The sequence below is a fragment of the Phoenix dactylifera genome, chromosome 2 (genome assembly GCF_009389715.1).
Source record: "Phoenix dactylifera cultivar Barhee BC4 chromosome 2, palm_55x_up_171113_PBpolish2nd_filt_p, whole genome shotgun sequence".
Classification (NCBI taxonomy): Eukaryota; Viridiplantae; Streptophyta; class Magnoliopsida; order Arecales; family Arecaceae; genus Phoenix; species Phoenix dactylifera.
Window position 1 is genome coordinate 5,868,828 of NC_052393.1, and position 22,777 is coordinate 5,891,604.

At 37.8% G+C, this 22,777-nt stretch overlaps 2 protein-coding genes across 4 annotated transcripts; one reads left to right on the top strand and one right to left on the bottom strand.

The window, feature by feature from the left end:
• The first annotated feature begins 399 nt into the window (after positions 1-399).
• On the top strand, positions 400-11,079 carry LOC103714586. 3 transcript variants are annotated; one of them, XR_005508223.1, is made up of 13 exons: positions 400-753; positions 1,602-1,730; positions 1,831-1,888; positions 4,219-4,299; positions 4,441-4,512; positions 4,604-4,851; positions 4,979-5,050; positions 5,284-5,400; positions 5,581-5,662; positions 5,775-5,821; positions 7,966-8,047; positions 8,835-8,961; positions 10,677-11,079. XR_005508223.1 is itself a non-coding variant. In XM_008801881.4 (12 exons), the coding sequence occupies exons 1-12, from the start codon at positions 515-517 to the stop codon at positions 10,758-10,760; spliced, it is 1,311 nt and encodes a 436-aa protein (XP_008800103.2). In that variant the 5' UTR covers positions 401-514; the 3' UTR covers positions 10,761-11,079. The 3 variants fall into 3 exon arrangements, 1 of the variants encoding a protein (XP_008800103.2); XR_003387070.2 differs by lacking the exon at positions 8,835-8,961 and having other exon boundaries at positions 7,980-8,047; XM_008801881.4 differs by lacking the exon at positions 8,835-8,961 and having other exon boundaries at positions 401-753.
• LOC103714585 (E3 ubiquitin-protein ligase RNF14) lies at positions 10,536-22,454 on the bottom strand. The gene is made up of 8 exons (XM_017844624.3): positions 21,984-22,454; positions 17,926-18,000; positions 17,305-17,851; positions 15,366-15,751; positions 13,819-14,045; positions 13,566-13,710; positions 12,260-12,793; positions 10,536-10,773 (listed from the first exon to the last, which is right to left on the bottom strand). Exons 1-7 carry the CDS (start codon positions 22,377-22,379, stop codon positions 12,662-12,664), a joined length of 1,908 nt encoding a protein of 635 aa, XP_017700113.2. The 5' UTR covers positions 22,380-22,454; the 3' UTR covers positions 10,536-10,773; positions 12,260-12,661.
• Positions 22,455-22,777: the final 323 nt, after the last annotated feature.

A 22,777-nucleotide genomic window follows, 5' to 3' on the forward strand; every position in this document is an offset into this window, starting at 1 on the left:
AATAGTATGATGATTATTATATTGCAATTGAATTTTGTTTTTTCTAGGGGATAATATTACAAGATTATTTGCAGCATCATCATATCTCTTTTTATATCACAGAATCAAGTAGCTATAATTATATTTGCATTGCAGTTTCAATTATAAATAATCAAACAGAAATATTTTTTTTTGTGACAATGGTTTCAGCTATGATGAGTTAAATTACGGCAATATTTGAATTTGCCCCCATAAAATTTTCAGCAAATAGAAATACAGAAGTGCAGATATCATTTTGATTAATTAATGCATTATTATTTTTCAAACGATGGATATGGAGATGAGCGAAAGAACGCCAGCGCGCCCTATCCATCCAAATTCCAATCTATTATGATAATATCCAATACTTCTTCCTTCGTCTTCTTCTCGCTTTCTTTACATCAACTCTTTATAGCGCGAGAGATAAAAGAGGGTACTACTCTTTCCATTGCTTCAGCTGTTAAGAGGAGAGAGAGAAGGAAAGAAAGAGACGGTCATGCTGATCGCTGCTTCCGATTCCCTCTTCGTCTCGGCAACTCCGAGAAAGCCTTCGGATAGAGGCCACAACCAATCTCCGGTGAGAACTCGCTTCCTTCTCCAAGTATCGAAAGGTTCAAGGCCTCGAACTACCGCGACTCGCAAGGTTCCTTCGATCAGGGCGGCTTTGATCACCAATCCAGATGACTTCGAGGTCGGAAGGTTCGTTGGAAGCTACGGATTCATGAACATCACCAGGTTGTCCTCCCTCGAAAGCAGCCATTCTTTCTTTCTCTCGTTTTTTTGGGTGGTATATTTCTGCAATTTCTTCCTTCATTTCAGCGCTTGAGGAGAATTAGGAGGTGCTCGGTGGAAATTAAGTGTTCTTTTAGGTGTTATTACCGAGAAGTTTGGATCTTTTCAGATATTTATGCTCTTAAATTTTGTTCTTTTAGATGGGATCGGATGATTTTCCGAGAACGTGCAGTACTTTTAAGCCAAGATTATTCCTCGGTTCTTCTTCTGGTCTGCTCAATATAAAATAGCAGGGTTTTCGAAATATCTGGGTATTTGTGTTCCTGTTCGGCTGGCTGTTTGCCTCGAAATGGTGATTTGAGGGTTAATTTATGGGGAGATAAAACTCTGTGGCTAATGGCTGTTTGCCTAGTGTTGCTGGGGACTATTTGAACAGTATTAATTGCTGTCTTAGAATGGTAGTAATTTATTCACAAATATATGGGGTCTCCTGATTTTCAGTCATATACAGAATTAGGAACTCTATGTTTTAACTTGTCCCCAGCTAAATTTTCTCGGTGAGAAAAGATGTAGAGGTAATAGGATTTCAAAGACATGAGGGAATTTAATTCTTGCAGAAAATTTTTGGAAGGCAAAATGATGCTTCAAAAGCTATCCATTGGCGGGTTGTAATATTTACAATAAACCTTAAGCAGATTTGAATGCCCGGACCTGTGTGTGTGTGTGTGTGTGTGTGTGTGTGTGTGTGTAAAAAAGAGAACAAATAAGTCATTAAAGGATTTATAAACTTATATTATTTCTTCATCAGTCTTGTTTGGTTTTAGTTGACAAGGGTGCTTAAACTCCAACAGCTACTCATCAATTCAAACAGGAGGGACTTCTAATATCAGCGGACTTCAAGAATTCACTCCTGGCTACTCATCTGAAGACATTGAGCGTTTGAGGGTCCAAGATGTTGGAGAGGGCCAAGTGAAGATCAGGTGCTTTTCCTAGTATCAAGATTTATTTATAGTCCTGTCTTTTCTTTTCTGTCTTTTTTTTCACTAATATACCAGTGTTATCCTCACAGTCTCATTGCAGGCTTTATGAAGGAAGAGTAACCCAAGGTCCACTGAAGGGAACCAGAATTATATTTAAGGTACTGTCCATAATTCTTCTTGTTCCTTTCAAAATTTACTTCAAGTCCACTAAACTTCAGAGTCAAATTTAATAATGCTTATTTGTTATGTGGCACTATGGTTTATCAATTTAATTGTCTATACAATTGTGTTGTTTCATTGTTTGGATGTACCAGCAATTTCATCAACTTAGTATTTGGTTGACAAATGCATGAGGATCATGTCCAAATAATAATTTGAATTTGGAGTATCATCAAGTAAGAAAGTTAGATATCGCAAAATATTTACTTAATTATAAAACAAAAGGTAGGACAATTAACCTTCTGAATTTTGTCCACAATTTTACAGATACTCTGCTTGGTCCGTACACATATGAAAGTAAAAAAAGAGGTAGTAAAAGGCTGCTGATGGAAAATTGACATATTCAATGGTGAATTACCTCATTCAGGGTGTATTTTAGACTCTCTTAACAACATTGAGGCCATCTTAGAGTATGAACCCAGCAAATATAGATTTTTTTGGGTAGCATGTACTCCTGTTTCACATTACTATGAGTTTGTGTGGGCTGCTTATTGAGTTTTGTCCTCTACCAACAATGCTTGGTTGCTTGCAAGATGGTTTCCAAAAATGAAGTGAGAGATGCTACTCATGCAGAGTGAACTCAAGTGCAATTTTATTTTTCAAGAGGCTTTTTGGCCATGCACATACATTACAGCAGTGTTTCACATGCCTAATCCATGTCAGACGTGCACTTTTTTTTCTTTTCATTTTTTGATATGCGGCATTGCAACAGCACTGGTTTGCTGCACCTAATTTATTTACTTTCTGGCAAAGACAAAATAAAAAAATATAAAATTGGTGATGTTTCTTTCCTTGATGAAACTGGGGTTCTGAGCTTGGAATGGGTGGTGATAGGCTGCAGGAATGGTCCTTTCAGGGGAACATATTACTTGTGGTGAAACTTATCTTTCTTGATATAATAATATAGGGCCGATGGTGGTGATATGCCATTCCAATTTTTTTTGGTTATTGCCATCCTGATTTGTTTTAGTTATTCTCTTGACTTGTTTATCCTTCCACAACCATGGTCCACGTCGCATTTGAGAGGGAATGTTAAGACTAATATACATCGTTGACCCATTCCATAATCATTTAAGCTTCTAGGCTCAACTTCTCACTTATATTTTTCTCGAGTAATTCTTATTTGGGAACCATTTTTGGCCCAGTGCTACCAAGCACTTCTTTTTTCACCGGCGGAAGGAACTATGCCCAAAGATTCAGAGTTTTTTCTTGTTGAATACCAAAGGCACTTAAATCTATGGACTATATAGCATATTGTATACACATACACCTATAGTGTTATCCATAAGATGTTGTGGTCTGTAATTATTGAGAAACAGATTCCCTCCAAAAATTGTAGAATTTGTTCCTGTTTCCATGAATTCATAACATCCCTGATAAATTTCTTTCAAAAATTTATATAATTATCAGTATCATGCTGCCTTCTTTTCCTCAGTTCTTAAAAACATGGTTCATGTTCTGCTAATGATACTACGGCTAATTGTAATCATTTATATTGCCTGTTGCCCGCCATAGATAGTATCATTACATCATCAGCGTTCCTGAAGTTAACTTCACCATTTAGAATTTTGTTCCTTTCAAATCCTGATTGTGAGCTTCTGATGGAAATCTACTAATATATAGTGGCGAAGGCTTTGAAGCTGGCCTCATGCGGCCGGCTTTAGAGCCTGAAGCCTCACTGTGGGTTGCGCATGTTGTCTGCAAGTGGGAAACTTAAATGCCACAAGTGAGAGAACCTCTCTCTTATTTGGAAGCAGTTTAGGTCATCTAGAGCCCAGAAACTTTGGTTTCATATTTTTCATAAATACTGTATCCAAAATTAGAATATGCATTTTCATCTTCCATGTTTATGTTAAATACTGTATCTAAAAATTAGAAAAAAGTACATGTTAAATACTGTATCCAGACTCCGTTCCTGGAGGGGTTCTTGGCACATGCATCACACATGCTAGACTTTAGATAAAGAGGAAAAATAATCATACATGCATCACACCACTGCTGGTTGCTTTTGTTTTCAACCAAAAGAATTCTACTGATAGGTTTTCTAACATCACTAGCTGAAATCGTAGTGGAGACTGAATGACTGATCAGCTGTAATGCATCATTACTGTATTACTTTCATGAAATTTCCTTTTGAGCATGGAATATATTCAATCTTTTCTAGGTATTTATCCATCATAACATTGAGATGATTACTGCTAAATTATTTATTTCAGACCATACATGCATTTTTCTATCCTATCTGATAAAAGCTAGCCCACTTGTCAAGGTTTATCCTGGACAACGTGCTGGTGGTATCGAAGCAGATATGATGGCTGCCAATGAGCTAAGCACTCATGCCTTCCTTCAAGTAAGTAGACAGATTACTCCTAAGACAGGACCAACAAAAAGAATATTTATTTCTTACTGGAAATTTCTTCATAAAATACGGTTAATGACATAATAGATAGTTTATTTGATCTAACCATCCAGGTTGTGCTATAACATGCAGAGTGACTCCAGAAACATCTGTCAGAATATCCAGTTTTTGTTAGGAGGTTTTGAGACAAAAACTGGAGAACAGGTTTGTTATATCATCTATAAAGGTGTCAAGTTTTTTGTGGTGCATTTATAGCAAATGCTATTTAGATAAAACAAAGATGTTGCCTCTTCAGTGGCTTGCATTTCGTGATGATGGGAAATATAGTTCAGCAGACTATGCCAAAGTTACGAGTGAAACAATTTCAAAGAATCTTGTTAAAGGAGAGCAGAAGTTTTGGAATCCATTTGATCAGGAGCTGAAGCTAAAGCGAAGGAGATTTTTTATTATCAAACTACTAAATGGAGCTATGAATGGCCTGGCTTACATGCATAACCACGATAGATTACACCAGAGTCTCGGTCCTGCTTCTGTTGTTCTCAAGTATGTTATTGATCATATTGGAATATATCCATTTGTTACCTTTTCTTTCCATAGGCTTATGGGAAAAATATGGACAATTATATGTTCTTTCATCGAACGGCTGAGTTTAAATATTTGCTGATGGCAGCATAATAGCAGAGAAAGATGCAGCTTATTTAGTGCCACGTCTTCGTGACTTAGCCTTCTCAGTTGATATTGGGTATGTTACATATTATTTTCTTTTCTGTATATTTATCATCTAAAATTATGTGGTTCTACTGTTAGTAAATCAAAAAAAAGTGAATTGCCATAAATTATGTTTAACACATGAAATATGTGAACATATTTATGCATGTATGTATGTACATATCGACATAGTATATTTCCATTTCTTAGAGTGAATAAGTATAAAAATTGCATATCAGTTTCTTCTTGATTTGGCTGGGATGACAGGTATTCAGCTATAGGAGCAGGCCATGGGGCATTGTCAGAAGGACTATGGCACCGAGCTTCAACGGCTGGCGCTTTTACTCCTCTGGAGAAACGAGCTTATGGAATAGCTGATGACATGTAAAATTTATAGAGACCTTCTGATATTTACAATTCAAATGCACTTCTTTAAATGTAAAAACCTTCATGTCTTATGTTTTCACTTGTTTATTTCATCCTATATCATGCTATCAAAATGGTACGATGATTTTCAACTAATAATTCTTGCATATAACTTCTCTAATGTTCATCCATAAGCAGATATGAAGCAGGGCTTCTTTTTGCTTACCTAGCTTTTGTTCCATTTTGTGAAGCGGGCGTCATGGATGCCATTTCCTTGCAAGTAATCGGAGTTTTACTTTTGCACAATGCCCCTTCTCTTGCAAGACTCTGTGTTTCTTTCTTCCAAATGCAATTATAGCCTAACCATTTAAAAAAAAATTGTAAACTTGCAGAGGCTTCTCGAAAGTACCTTTCAGCTTGACCTCAATGCTGCAAGAGAGTAAGAAACCTCTTTCTCTATCTCTCTCTCTCTACCTAATACATACAGACCGTCTTATATGCATCTGCATGCACTTCTCCCTGAATGTCCTATGATATTCTTGATATAAGGATGTGCTCAACAAATTTAGCAGTAGCATTGTGATTCCCTATTTGAAGTGAAAATATGGTAAATAAAAGTCCAATGTTTTGCAAAAAAGCCAAGGAGCAACCAAGCTATGGGGTTATGATAATATGAAACTTTGGTTAATAATTTAGTCTTGTGATGGAAAGATCAACTGCTGCCCTACTCTTGCACCTTTCTGTATAAATTAGAACAAGGGTTTTGTGCTATCATCCAAGCCTTTTCCCATCAAATATATGGTCAGCTACACAGAAAAGGGTTTTGCTAGCATCCATTTTTAAGATACTTTATTCAATTGAGAGGGTGGATCCCCATCGTCTTAAATAGGAATGGTATGAAGTATATCATCAATCTATTTGTTGGTAAGTAATGCCTCTCTTAGACCTCTATACTGTCCCTCCATTACCCTCAACTCTGCTCATGCTGAGGCCCCCTCTGTCTCGCCTCACTGGATGATCAGCTCCCCTTCTCTCAACATCCGGTCCTACTTTCTTACCATCTTCTCTGTTTCCCACCCCTCTTTGGCCCTCCCGTTCACCAAGAAGGGTAAACCACCTCTCTCTTGCCATCTCTTATGCCCTTTCCCCAACTTCAGAGGACTTCTCACCATCTAGAGAGCAAGGCTAAGGGAGAGAGGGTGAGATAATGGTACAGTTGGGAGGAGGCTGGCAACCTAGTCTCGAGATATAGCAGAGGGATGGTGAGATCATGTTACGGCCCCTTCTTTTCCCTTTCTGTCTAGCCTGTAAACTTAATCCTGATCTGAAACACAGCTTATATATGATACCTAGTTGGATGCATGCATTTACTTGCTAGGATATTCCTTCTATTGGCCCATCTAAGCCTAGTTTTATTTGGACGGTCAGCATACAGCAGCTTAAGTTTCACATGGAAATTAGGATGCACAGTAACAGAACCCTTAAAACAATTATAGCTTCTTGTTTAGGTATTTATTAGTTAAAATGTACATTAGGTTATGTACATCTATGATAATATCATGCTCACTATTAGCAAATACAAATTATTATGATGGTACACATTCATCAATTAACACCAAATTATATTATATTGTGCATAAATTGATGGCTTCTGAAGAGTTATGGATGATGAATTATCAAGAAGAGGTATGGATGATGGCGACATTTATTGATAGTGGACTATGTAAAAGGGGATCTTGGGAAAAGAAATAAAAGAAAGAAATGAAACAACGAGATAAGGCTGCTGGATCAGAGCCAAAGCCATTGATCCTTGATTGACTGTCTTGTATGAGTCAATCAGATATACCTTTAAAGCTAGCATCCTCAGTGTTTGTGATTAAAGTTGTCAATGGAACATATCTCTTAGTTAATGAGATTTTCTTTCATTTTAATTTTCACAAGTTCTTCTCTGCTGTTCAAGCCACATCGTCCAACAGTTAGGATGTATGAAGTTGATTCATCACTCAACATCCTTTTTCTCTGGGTCCAGCTCACTCAATTTTTTTTCTTTGAGTATTCTAGTTAAGGAACTGAATTATAAATCTGTAAAATGGTCCCTTGTACTTCAAAAAAAAAAAAAAGTAAGATGATATGTATACTTAATAGATATAAACTAGTGGTCTAGTTTATACTTATTCCATAGCTTGATACTAGTGGCACGAGGTAGTCTGATGTTCACTTCGAAGTGCAGTTACCCATTTTGCTATGCTCTAGATCTTGTTCATGTGCCTAGGAGGAACTCAGGTGCTTGGGTGGCTGATTTTGACAGCTTACAAGAAAAATTGCATTCTTCAGAAGAATATTTGTGATATACTGTTAAAAACTTCTATATTCTCTCAAACACTTAAATAGCTAAATAATGCTAAAAATTTTGTCTGCAAGTATGGCTGGAGTATGTCTTTGCATTTTAGATAGTAAACTACAGTTAATGTTCATTTAAAATTGCAGATTTAATAGGTTCTATAGGAAATTGATGTCTCTCACCACATGTCCATGTAGTTGATGTACAATGACAAGTTAATTTATACTAATGTGTTTTAATAGGTACTGTTTAGCAGATGACCGTTTGGTAGAAGCTGTCAAATTTCTGGATCTAGGTGATGGTGCTGGCTGGGAGTTGCTCCAGGTTTATTTTCATCTCTCTCACAATGACTGATGCATCTGCAACCATTTGATTTTCATATGCATAGCAAGATGACTCCAAAAAAGCATTTTTTGGACATTTGTAACTTTTGGATTGATGACACTGTTATACCATCAATATACACTCAACTGCTGGTCAGGTGATGGCTGATAACCCTACATTATACTGCAAACTTTCAGGTCTTTAGGTGTTTGGCATGCAATACTAGTACCACAAGCCCTTTGAATGAGCGTATTTTCTTCATTATCCCTTCTCATCCCCAAGCCTCCTCAAGTGTGGCTTAGTAGCTTGGATCTTCAAGCTATAGTAGCTAGATTGCACTTGCTTAGCAGTCCCCCTCCAGATCTTGCATTGATATTCTAAATTCTAATGCTTCCAAACACATTTCTTTACTACTATGCATATTACTATCATATTTCATGGAATAAACAACCAAGGTTCGTCGTTTTAGTACCGGACCCCGTACCGGTGTTACACTGGCACAGCATCGGTACAGTACGAAATTTTGTTCTACACCATCTGTACTGGATACCAGTACCAAACCGATACGGTATGAAATGTCCTGTACCTCCCAGTTCGGGCTGGTACGGCATACCATGCAAGCAACTTTACTCTCAGTAATAATTACATCATTCATTGTTCGCGGTTTTTTCCTAAGATGCCTCTCATGAAAGTGTAACCATCAAATGAGTAGGTTCTTGATGTTCTAATAATGCTTTATATTTTCCCTATACAAAAGTAAGATTTAGTATTGTTAAATGCTTCCTAGGTACATTGTGATTCTTAATTTTTCGGAGCTCCTCATCCTTACTTTTCACTTGGGACATACTTCATTGTCTGCTCCCCACTCAATTGAGGCTGTGGTCAATAAGTTGGGAATGACGTCTGAACATAAGGTGATATAATAAGCTTTTAGGTCATATCCATACTATGTCACTTGATGCATAAGAAAAAATTTCTTATGCATTTGCTTTTAATTCTTATGTAATTTGGGTGTTCTATATCATGATTATTGATGTGAATTCTCAATTTTAGATGGCATATCATGGGATCTGCACTGATAAGAATTTACTTGAATTTAACAAAAGGATCCTCTCTTTCTCTCTCTACACAACCACAATGCATGCACAGTTCCACCAATACCCTTTCTCATTCTTTGCGAAGCACCATAACTTCAGCACATCCCCTTCTCACTAAATGCCCGCCCACTAAGCTCTAGCTCCACATTTCCCCCATTCCTGCCCCCATCATCCCCACACAGCTCTTATTCTCAGCCTCTTTACCATATTCACTTTCTTTTCGCTCCTATTGAAATTTTTTTCTCGTCTTCGACTGTCTTTCCCTTTTTCTGCTTGTCTACATCATTATCTTCTACATGATCCCATTCCTTGCGCAATTTCTTGGGGCTGGTGTTAGTTATTGATGCAAAAACAAGGCAACAGCAAGCGGAGATGTGATGTCCTTAGTGGAGGGGTAAGTCGGGCCAAGATGATTAGTACGAGAGCAGATGTGAATATCAAAGAAAAGGAATTTTTATGAGAACAATTTACCATGCTCCCTCTTAATTTGTGGTTGAAAGATCCCTTATATTGTAGCTTCATCTTATCAATAACACCCTATTCCATCTCTGCAGTAGTGTCTCCATGTATTTTTATGAGTTAGCCCCTATTATTTAATTGTTTGCTAAGGGTTATAGAGGGAACTCAAGACTCCAAATGGAACACATTCAGCTGGGCCGTTATACTCAAGTCAGGTTTATAACATTTAGTTAGACTATAGTTCTTTGAATGTCTGGACACCTTTGGCTAGGAGGTCAGTCAAACTGAGCTCAGTCCTATGTCTTGGTAGCCTAGTTATTTTCAAGGAATGATGAGCGATGTCATTAAGAGTGTTTCAAATAAGGTCTGCCGTATCGGTACCGTCCTGAACTGGTACCGGATCAGCGTGGAATTCGGTACCGGGAGCTTATCGTTGGAGAATCGGTATGGAGCCGGTACGCGGAACTCCAAAACTCGGCCATTCAACGGGGTCGGTACGGAACCGGTACAAGCCGATACGGAACTGGTACCGTACCGGTCCGAGCCGCCACCGGTACGCCGACCGGTACCAGTACGGCGAACCTTGGTTTCAAATATCTGTGCGTTAATGAATGTTGCAACAAAAAAAAGAGCATGGATGCTGTTATTCAGGTTATAGCGTCCATCTTCTAGGACATAATGTGCTTTGTGTCTCAACACATGAGGTTTTTTAATGTTATAGCCTATGTTTCCTGCTGCTTTGCCAGTTCCTAATGTACTTCTCAACATATTATCTGCTTTAATGTTTGGTGTAATGCTAAAGATGGTTCCTAACAAATGAGCCTATATAATCCTATCCTATTAGGGCTGGTGTATCTTTTTCGTGTAGATTCTTTGGTTTTTGATTGGTCATGATGACACTTCAAGAACTGTAGATGACCTACCAAATTTGTAGCCACCGATTTGAATTATTAGATTGAAAGTTAAACATTCTTCTCATTGAAAAGTTATGTGTACTTGCATTCATCTTGATACACATTTTTACACCAATTGTTTATTTGATCACAATATACCTGATGCTTTTCTTGTCACAGGCCATGCTGAATCCTGATTATCGTCGACGCCCAATTGCAGAAGCAGTGCTGAGCCATCGATTTATGACAGGAGCTGTTCTATGAATTTGATGGAGATCTTGTACACAAGCACATATCAAATTAGTGGCTTCTAAGTGGCAATTTATTAAATTATTCTACACGTACGTGCTCACAATAGTGTGTATTACATTTCTGAAGAAGTTAGAAAAATCAAGCCATGAATTGGAAAAATTCGAGCTGTCCTACAATTATGTGGAATGGTAGCTTCTTCCAGCAATGATGTATTCTATCTGCTGTAATTTCTTAATGTGCTCGTGACATTACTGCTAGGTTGTGAATCCGATGAAACCGAGAAAAACTCTGTATGGAGCAATCCGATGTTGAAGCTTAAGCCATTGCACTCCACTATGGACACATGACTAGTTTCTGAGTATGTCCTTGTGTCAAATTTGTGAAGGGCATCTCCATTCTAAGGATGCAGTTTCAAAGCTGTGCAAAATAATACTCCATCTAAATAACCATAACAGCTTTTATGTAAATCAAATCTTCTTGGGCTTGGATGAGCCCAAGCGGATGCAAGTGGCATGTACTGTTCATTTGATTACACTGGTATTATGCATTATTCATTTATTACACTAGTCACATGTACAGAACTGCTGTTCATTTGATTCTTTCTCTGTTTAAGGGAAGAGTTTTAGAAGCCTATAACAAGGCAGTGACGAGCTCTATGATAGGGTGGAATTAGTATACTCCAGGCTATATGGAAAATCTCTTTAAAAACGTTTGCCTAGACTGGCATGGATCATGACCACTAGATGACTTCTTCACTTAGTGTTTAGAGAAGTATTGATTTAAGAGATATAACCCTTGGCAACTGATACCTTCTGCCTTTCATCATCATATAAGGGTGTGTCAATAAACAGCTGTTTAGTGGTTAAGTGGTTTTAGCCTCCTTGTGGTCAGAAATTTGAATTCAGGTTTCCCAGCAATTTTTTAGTCCTTACAGTGGTAAAGAACTTAGGCTGACAAGCGTAATGGCTTGTGTTCAAGGGATAGTACTTTGTACCATAATAATAATACTAAAGGTTAGGCATGTTCTTAGTTCATCTCTCACAGCACCCGGATTGCTGGACCATAACTGGGTAATGGTCCGTAATTGAAATGCCCAGCTTATAACTTGGCTTTCTAAAGCTGTGCCAAGGATGGTCCAGAGTCGTTCAAATAACTTACAGCCTTCACTGTAGATCATGTTGTACATGCACGAAGTCTCTTTTTTTTCATCCAAACTGAATCTACAGTATAATAAGTTGAGACTTTAAAGGTCCAGTATTCTACTTTTGATGAAACCTAGCTATTGCTTTCAGCAAGAACATTCTCATGGCAAAGTCAGCTTATTTGCCATGAGATGCAATTCACAATGGGCAGGCGTGGATAGAAAACTACAAAATATATTTATTTACTCCTAACAAAGGATTTTTGTTTTTATCCAGCTTAAATATAAACGGCATTAACTTTAATTTGAGAAGTCTACTGATTTTGAATGAACAGCATTTGAAGCAAAATACTCTTAAAAACATTCCAACCTTGATATATATGGAAGGTCATTGTGTGTCAGAATTCTGCTCAGCTGATCCAGAAGCAGAGGTTGTCCTCATGCAATATTGGAAATACACTATGGTTATAAAGGTGCCAACTTAATAGAAAATAAGATCATTGAGAACTTCAGCAAAAATCAAGCACACTTTCAAGATTTTATTTGTTAACTGCTAATATACATCAATCATTGAATGTGAAAGCAATTTTGATCATTTTCTATCTCTCTTTTCCTACATTATAACATAATCACTCCTCTATTGGGCTAGACAACAACGGGCGAGAATGAAGACAAACCTGATTCGCTGTCATCAGCATGATCAGTCATGCCATCAGAAAGTAGATCTGTACGTCTGGTCAACAGAACAGATACACAACCACAAAAGCCATCATCAAGGATCAACAGTGTGCTGCTTGCAACCTTTAGGCCCATAATGCTGCGAGCTCCGCCTAACGACTTTCCGGCATAGCGCACAATAATGATTTTGGCAAGCCCAGCAAAAGATGTGATTGTTATTTCCAACCTGTTTATTTTTCCCACCAACACAGAACTCTATTAGTGCCTTTATAAAATAAAGTTACTGACAGGAAAATAATTGAAGTTAAATTTTTTTTAAAAAAAATCTCCTGGTTCAGAAGGGGAAAAAGATTATGATAACAAGTACGCGTGCACACATCTATGCATGCAAACGTTTTGGCAGGTCATATGGATGGACAACATTTTGCAATCTCTACAGAGAGGCACATTTTCTTTTTTTTGTGTGGGTGTTGAAGAGAAAATAAATTCTGATTAAGTCACATTTTGGGGAACATAAAAACAAAGTCAAAGGTCCCTTATCAAACCAAGAATGTTAAAGGTCATAGACATGTGCAAAACCTTTTGTCTCAGTTAAGCCATTGAAATGTCACATACAATGATAAAATTATGTTCTCAGACATGGAAAAAGGATGTATTACCAATAGACACAAAAGCAAGGAAGTGAAGGAAGGCAAGCAGGTTGCGGGGTTGAGGATTTCCTAGCTCACATTGATTGCATATACCTTATTAAGATTGAAAGTTAAAGAATGTGCTATATTGGAAAAGAGCTCAAAAAGGTTTCATGCGTAATGCTTATTCTGTAATGATACTTCATTGCATTATTGCCTCCATCATTCCGTGATACTATGACCAGCTGCCACATTCAAGACAGATAAGATGCCCCTAAGTTACATAAAACAAAATCTTTTTTTTCCCTTTTTGAGGACAAATTACATAAAACAAAAAAATCATAAAGCAACCAGTTCATCCATGCTTACCTTTGCATTTAGTTGTCGACAATTTGGACATCGATGACCAACATTAGATTGTAGACCAGTTTGTATCTGTGCAATCACTTGTCGAGGATTCATATGCATTTCCCATCTCTCAATTTCTTCACGTGGAAAAAGTTCACATGCTCCCCTTAAAAGATAAAAACTTTGTTATTCTTCTCTTCGCTTAAAACACAGAGATGCAGACATACAGACACAGATGGACATCAACCATCACAAAAATTCTAAAATAACTCACCTAAAATGATCATATCCATCAATTGCCTTGTTACAGCGGTAGCAAAAGAACTGCCCACAATTCTGGCATACCATCTTGTTGCAGCCTTCTGTTCGTGAGATTGCCATCTTGCAAGATGGACATTGTTTAGCATCACGAAGTGCTTCCTTAACACTGAGAATCTCATTTATGATCTCACGCTCTCTGCGTAACTGATCTCCATTTAGCCGAGTTGAATTCTGCCGCTCCTGTAACCAGGCAAAGTATGTAATAACTGTCATCAGCCAATATAGATTTTCTTTCGATTTATAACAAAATGGTTAGTACAGCCATCATCCAATATACAATCAGAAATGCTAAAAAAGGTATTTTTCTCAGTAAAAAAGGTGTGCGCACTGTGCGGTTGACAAATAGCTTTCACAACCTTTCTTTTCAATAACTTAAGTTGCCTGAGGATAAAATTTAAATGGATAATAAATACTTCATAGCACAAGTTATCACATCTGTTCTGGGTTTTGTTCCATTTTGTTCAATAAAACAGTACACTTTGTTTTTCCTGTTGCTGAAGTATAACTAAATAATAAAAATATAATAATTCTCTAAATTTGTCCTTTTCTTCTAAATTTCTAATTGCACTAAATTTTGAAAATCATGCTTGAGCAGTGATAGCATACTACAAGATTCTTTAGGATATGGCAACAAGGAAATTTTTCCAAAGCTTAATCTAAATCTCTTTATATATGTAAATAACCATATGATGATCAAAATTCTAGAAACAACTATCATGGAATAAATCCAATCCACTCGCATTGTATTCCATGCATAACTGGATATCTTGCCTATGTTTTGTGTGGCCCATGGAAATTTATTTGCAAAGAGAATCACAATCCCTGCAATATACTTTATGGAGGGTGGAACCCATCTTCCTATACTAATCCATACATCCCTTCTCAGTCTATGGACAGCTATCTCTCTAGCCCAGTTGTGGAACCGAGATCGAGATCCAGGAGGACGACGTCGAATTCTTCTTCCTGGCCATACTGCTCTATGGGGAAGGCCACAATGCAGGGACGCGGCAAGATCGCAACTACCCGGCTACACTCACTCCTATCGGGTCACTATCCAATACTTCCACAAAGTCATATTTTAATTGATGGAAATTTATAGATTGCAAGCAATAGCTCCCAAATCACTAAGAATTACCAGTAATAACAGGTTTGACTTGGAACAGATGCTAAGTGTCAGATCAGATACTTTTCTGGGGATTCTTTCTGAAAAAAAGGCTCCCAGGTCACTGCCACATATGTGCTGTTCAATCACTAGCTTCTGCATGTATACCAATGTACACCTTCCTAAATTAGATACAGGACCACCTGTACTAAAAAAGAATGTATGGCAATATCACACCCCCTGAAATATTTTTGAAGGGATATCCCTACGCGATCCTACTCTAAAGGTTTATGATGCGGGTTTCGGCAGTGGCACAGAATATTCTAAGCACAAACAGTTCACAATTCATGATAATCTGCAACTTCAACTAGAAAGAGAGAATAAATTGCATTTGCTACCTGCAAAATAATTAGCTTTGCTTCTGGAGTCATACATTTTACTCCTACATGACGGCGCTCTCTGCAGAGGGAGCAAAAGCTGAAGGAACACTTTGAACATTGAGCATGGTGGTCCTCATCTTCCAAGCATGCAGTTTCGCATCTTGGACAGTAGACAACATCGGGCATCGAATCCAATGTTTTCTGTAGTATCAAGGATTCCCAGTGTTCATAGGCTTCACTCCCAAGCAATTGTTTCAATAAACCAGGTGGAATAAGACCTCCACATTTAGCATCAGGACATAGCAGCTTAGTTACTGTTCCCTCCTTCACATGCATATTAGAGTAAGTTTCCATGCACTTCCAGCAAAAGAAATGCTGGCATGGAAGTTTGACAAATTCTGTACCTGATGAAATTAAAGAAGCAAATTTTAGCAAACCAATATAAGTATGCCTCATTATGGCTAACGATGCCTGTGCAAAAATTTAGTGAAATGAAGCATGCAAAAGGAATCTTTTCCCTCATGGACAGAGACATAACAAGCTAAACCAAGATCTATGCATTCTCAGCTGAAATAATTGGTTAAAAGGAAAAAATAAGAAAAGGAAAGGAAAAACTCAAAAACAGAACTTAAGACAAGAAATATATAAGAAAATAATAAGATTATGAGCCTGCATAACTCTCTGACTTGTTTGTCTAGCACATAAATCATATTATATAGCTTGCACATTGCAAGTGGGTTACCTTAGTGTTGTACTGCATCACAGCTGATTGTTGAAAACTTGTAATCGTCAAATTTACATACAAGAAATATGAGAGCAAAAAGGATGTACTCAACTTATTCACATAGTATGTATCATATCTACTTTTATGGTCAATTCAAGATTTTCTTTTTTTTCTCATATTTTACTATATAGCCATCCACTTGACCATAATGCCTTATCCCAAGTAAATTAAGGTTTGCAATTGTAATGCTTCCCATCAAAGGTAACAGCCTGTCATAAAGAGTGTGCATCCAGATTTTACTAATTATGACATCTTTGAAGATCTCAGATTTGGATGGAAGTTGACAACATTTATTTTACCAGGACATTATCCAATAACAGTAGTTAATCTATGTACTGAAAATGTTGTTGGCTTATGTTTGAAGGTTACCAGCTCAAAGAAACAACGAAGTATCAAATTATGCTGTAATAATGTATAGATGAGGGCTGAAGCTGCTAAGCATAGGTAACAGAAGATAGAACTACCAAACCATTTTCCAAAAATTTCTTTTTTAAAAAAAACTAAAGAATGAAAAAGAAGGCCAGGCCTACCAGCTACCTTGTAAACATGAAGGTTAGGAGACAATAAATGAAAATTTTTCTACGAATCTTCGGGTTAGGAAAGAAACTGATTGGAATTCCTGGCGTCCTCCCCCTCCCCCCTCCACCATGATGAAGAGAAGACAAATGACACAGGTAAGATTTGCAATTAGGCCTTTAGGAAAAGAGCAACAACTTAGTAATAGCATCTGTAGAGGATGGGAACTGAATTGAGACAAAAACCCAACCTCTGTTAACACTTGATTTCTCTCCATAATACACATTCTATGATCACAAGCCCATGACTTGTACAAATTCATCCTTCAAAGCGGTGATTTTATATGCACTCTTGATTCTAGAAGACTAAATACAAGACAATTGCTAGATGGGCTTATGTTTACATAATGAGGAGTGATTGGATCAAATAGGACATCAGACACATTATTTCTTATAGTTTGCAATCTTTTATAGAAAGATTTCTTTCTTATGCTTACAGAGTAAGACAAAGAATGGAGCAAACTACTGATTCAGATTTAAAGTGATATATGGGATATAAAACATGAGAATGGAATAAATGATGCACATCAAATTGCAGAAACACATCCTACCATAAAAGGACAAAGATGCGGAGAGCAACGCATACAAAGAGTCTAACCTGCATACTCACTAAAACATATACTACATTGATGTAGATTGTTCAGAAAATCTTCATGACACTTGTCATTGTTGTAACTAATTATTGAAGGAATGACAATCTCTGGCAAGACACTTTTTGAAATGGCACGCATGTCTTGAGCATCTGATATATTGCATAGATCAAGCATTACTCCATTATCAAACCCAAGGTAAGAAAGAGAAGAATTTTGCAGCCATTCTACCCATTGATATATAACCTCCTGCCCTGTTTGCTCCATCCAGATGGTGTCCAGAATGTGACAAAGATTGGAAATCTTCAGAGCATCCAACCACTGTGCCATGACTGTGAAATAGGGAGGATGATGGCTTGGATATGATTGAGGTAATAAACATGTCAATATAATTGGGGGCAGGTATCGAACACTAAAAGTACACAAAAATTCATCAGATTCATCACATTCTGTCCTGCCATCTTGACCTTTTACTCCAGATTTTAACTTTTCGCTGGATGAATGGAGCTTGGCAGATATGCTTATGTCATCAGGAACTTCATAACAGATATAAATCTGCAAAACAGATGTCAAGAATCAATTTTTTTCTTTATGCATAATTACATGTAACTGCTACAGTAACAACCAACCTGGAAGGACCGTAAACCTCTTTTCCTATCCAAAGTGATAACATTGTCCCCATAAATTGCTTCCAATGCTAGAACCTGTGAATCAGAGGCTGAGAATGAGAAGACAGATAATTATACTTAATATGCTATATAAACAAACAGAAGCTCTGTCAGACTCCATAGAATTAAATTTCTAAAGGGTTACTAATTTTTCATCAAAAAGAATCTACCTAAACAATATCTATGTTATATTTTTATGTGAAAAGAACCGACAATACTACATCAAAATATAGCTTTATATGAAGGTAACAGTTGAGGTACCAGTTCATGCTGCACGACATGGATAGGGGAACCGGTACTCAGTACACCCCTTGATTCCATATACTGGCACATTTGATTTTATGTAACAGGTTGTAGCATCTAGATCCCTTATAAGGATCTGATTTGGTTTAAGACGGGATCTCCAAGAGTAAGGTACTGTGAGAGAGATTTGTGCCCATTTGAAAGATTCTATGATTCATCTAATGTCCAGTTATTAGCAAATATAGAATAGATTATTTACTTATTATTCAGATCGGTTTTTCCCCTATAACGCAAATAATTAGATATTTGACATGGTCAGTATTTGGCTTGTAATTCAACAACATGACCACAAGAATTACATTATTATGACAAACACCAATAGATTAGAGAACTTTTAATTTTTCCTTTGTTTTCTGAGGACTGAAGGATATACATTCATAATCTTCCAACAGCTCTTTGCAAGAGCGGAAAAAAAAAATAGAAGATTGGCCATGATTGCTTGAAGTTGTCTTGAAGAGTGAAGAAACATGCCACACCAGATTCCTGGCTAATGACCGGAGACAAATGCTGCCTGCAAAACACAAAGAAGTGGCTCCTGTTTTTTCATTTCCTAACGTTTGTATGGAGTTATCTCTTTTGTGCTGGTGGTGAGAGTTGTACCCTCCCTCCTTTCTTCTGTTTTTTCCTTCTCTCTCTCTCTCTCTCTCTCTCTCTCTCTCTCTCTCTCTCTCTCTCTCTCTCTCTCTCTCTCTCTCTATGCTCATTATCTTGAACTTTTTGGCTCCTCTCATTTCTCCTCCTTTTTTTTTGTGCGTTGGACCATTCTGCACTTAGGAGCCTCATTGTACTCCCGAGGACAGCATGGCGCAATTGCCTACCATTTGAGATCAATCCTTAAATCTTTATTTTTTTGCCAAATAAATAAAATCACAACAACCTGAAAAACAAAAATTTCCAGCAATGGCCTGAGCATGTATGAAGCGGGAATAAAGCGCAGATGAGCTGTTAGCAGTTTCACTTGTGTTTTTATCTCCAATATTTTAATCATGTTAAAGAGGCATCTTGTCTATAGTGGCTTGAGGCATGAAGAGTGTTTTATTCTGTCTAACAATGTTTTTAGATGTCCTTCACTTATTCTCATCAATATTTTGTTATTGAATTACTGACTGGACTTGGAATCCCTGATTACAAAGCTTTTCTGGTCTGCTGGTAAATTTTTAGGAGTGGCAAAGAGAGTGATTTGTTTGTTGATGAGAGGTACAGTTGGGGATCTCTTGTTTCTTATTTGGTAGTACTAGGCAAGGCAGTGTCCTCATATATCCCTAATATTGGCTGAACTATGGGGTTAATCCGGAGGATTTGAAGGTGATGTCTCAAAAAGATATCTTTCTCAAATTATAGGTTATGGTATAAGCATGCTGGACATCCTCATTAATTAGAAATCCAACATCTATAATACTCAAACCTAACTGCTTGAGTTTCGTCTCAGTATCCTTTTCCACACTCACATCAATTAGGGACTAGGTAATCCTTCCACTAAACCTCCTATAAGTGATATTAGTCTAGTACCTGTATTTGTGTCCTTCTCACTGCAAGGGCTTCTACTAATTAGTATATAACAAACCATCTCAATCTTCAATCTGCAAGCTTATCTTCCATTCACCTAAAAATTAGGCATCCTTTAATTTAATCATTTCTGGCTCCACTCATACTACTTTTAGTAACCACATCTCATGTCCATCAAACTCATCCTTTACACATACACTCCTGTTATTGCCCAAGACCAATCCATGCATGTAGCTAGCCTGATGGTCAACTCCTAAACTTGAGGAAGAATACCTTAAAATCAAAAATTCTTTTGGCAGTTGCTTATTAAAACATTTTCTCCAATGAACAATTACAATGAGTTATTTCTGTTCAGCATTAGTTGACCAAACCAAGTCCTGTTTTAATTGCAAATATGTTTATCTAATTCCATAAGTATCAAAATCTTACAAACGACAGAATGTCCAATTTTTTTTGCACCAACTTTAGTTTCCTCATGGCCTCAAAAAGACATCACATCAAGGTCCGCCGTACCGATACCGGTCGGCGTACCGGTGGCGGCCCGTACCGGTCCGAACCGGTCGCATATCGATTCTTTAACAATAAACAACCGGTACCGGATTCCACGTTGATCCGATACCGGTCTCAGATCGGACCGGTACGTACCGGCTGGTACGGACTGGTACAACAGACCATGCATCACATACTCCAATATACAGCAACACAGATAAATCTAATGAGAACTCAGCATTCTTGGATTAGCCCAACGGCTTCCCTCCGACCAGCAAAGCAAAAAAGAGTGTTCTTGCACCCTTTAACAGTGTCATCCTAATCTCAGCTCATAGAATCTTATACCCTATGACCAATCTGAATGCAGAAAAGCCTTTATTTCTTTCACCGAGTGGGATTCATTATACAAAACCGACGATGATGGTGAATCAAAATTTGACTATTTACAATTGTCAGAAATATTTGTTAGGTCTCCAGCAAACATGACTGTTTAGTTAGTTTCTTTTTAGATTGCTTGACTGGTTTAAACCAAAGGAGGACACCTTCTATTTCTAGTTGTGCCTGTTTCAAACACTTCCTTTCTTCTTACTTCTCTCTCTATAAGTTGAAACTAATAAGCCTCATATCCCTGATTAATCAGATTCTGATTTATATTCCAATATTTTGCGAGTTTTCAGACTACCAAAGGGTGTTCTTCAAAGTCTCCAGGTGCTATTTTATGTACAGAGGATAGGCCCAGTTTATGGTTATAGCTCGGAAGCAAAAGACTGAAGAACTCCTATGCACCATTTAGGGACACAATCTGCTCTTTGAAAAGCATCGTGAACATACCTCGCACCGCATGCCACATATTGACCCTGTTGTTCTTTATTTTGATGATTAATCAATAAAATATAAAACCTAGGACTCCGAAATATACAATTTCCAACTGGCACATGAGGCATATGTCTCCTATGCTTGTCATTTATTCTTTATGACGAGAAAAGCAGAAGGGCAAGCCATCAAATTTTCTTCTCAAGGCATCCCCTTCAGATCCTCTTGGTAAGCACCGATGGTTTGATCATTATAATGTTTCGAATGATGACAAACCAGCCTGCCAAGCATCACCAAAACAAGAGCCAAGAGGCTGTCCAAACGTAACGCACTTTATCCTCTGGATAAGCCCTGTGGGCTTCGTTCATGATAACACACCACCCAGTCACAATATCCCTGAAACCTTCTAATAGACAGAAGACCTCTTCTTATAAAAAAACATCATATCCAACAGCTTTCTTGAGCGGGGTCTCTTAGAAAGAAATTTCGACGATGATAGGCAAAAGAATCTTGAAACCGCTAGTATAAGACACCATAAAGTGTAGAACCACCTTTCCGACATCAAACTACCATAATTTTCTGTAGATATCCCGTTTGTGATTTATAACGAATTTATGTTGATGTTATGGGTCAGAATATTGCACCAGATTATGTTCCTCCAATTTATAGCGCCATCTAGTATACAGTTTCAAGAAATCTTTTCGAGAAAGACACAGCTTCAAGATTCTTTTGTTTTTGTTTTTTGCAAAGAAAGTTTCAGGATATCTTTCATGCAAAACGCCAACATGCATCAAGAACAAGAAACAACCACGTTCAATCAGAAGTATAAAAGATTCGCAAGATCTATATGTTCCATTGAGACCTATCAAGCTCAAATGTTTAGAGAAGGGGATCTTTATCGAGAGTACCTCATCCTCTTGCAGCTGGTCATTCGTCCGTATTTGTTCTTCCGACAATTCCGGCTCTTCTCCACTAATCCAAAGCTTCTCCAATCTCCCAACAGCTTCATCAAAATCTCCACCACCAATCGAGGAGGCCTCGGCTCGCTGCGTATTCAACTCCGCGGTTGAATCCTCCTCGCTTCTCTCCTCATCCCGCTGTTCTTGGAGCTCGTTCTCGTCCCGCTGCTCGGATTTCCTCCGGGCCGGAACTTGTTCTTGATCGGAAACAATGGGATCGGGGCAGGACTTGAGGGAATTGGAGCTCGATTGAGAGCTGGATTGAGATTTGAGGGGATTTGGGATCGAAGGTTTGGGCGGTAGGCGGGCGGTTTCGAGCTTCGGCTTCCAAGCCTTGGCCGACATCGCCGACTTCGATGATCTCTTAGACTCTTCCCTCTCTCCGTGTTGCTGGCGGCTTCCGCCATCCCGTGTTATTTATTGCCATCGATTGGGGTTAACGTCACCTCCGGTGGGAGAAGGTACGTTCTCGCTCTGTTTTTTACTTTTAATTTTTCGACGGTGCCTCACAAATTCACGAGTGCAGTCAATAAAATAAAAAAAAAAAACTAACGGGAAAAGAAAAAAAATTATAAAAAAAAAAATAGGAGACCATACAACTGGTTGCATTATCCCCCTTTCGATAAATATAAAAGTCCGAAAAAGAACATAACCTCTGTCTCCAAATATTATAGAGCAATGATTATCTGCCTCGTTATACCGTCCTTGGATCCACTCGATCATTGTGGTCGAATTTCCTTCGA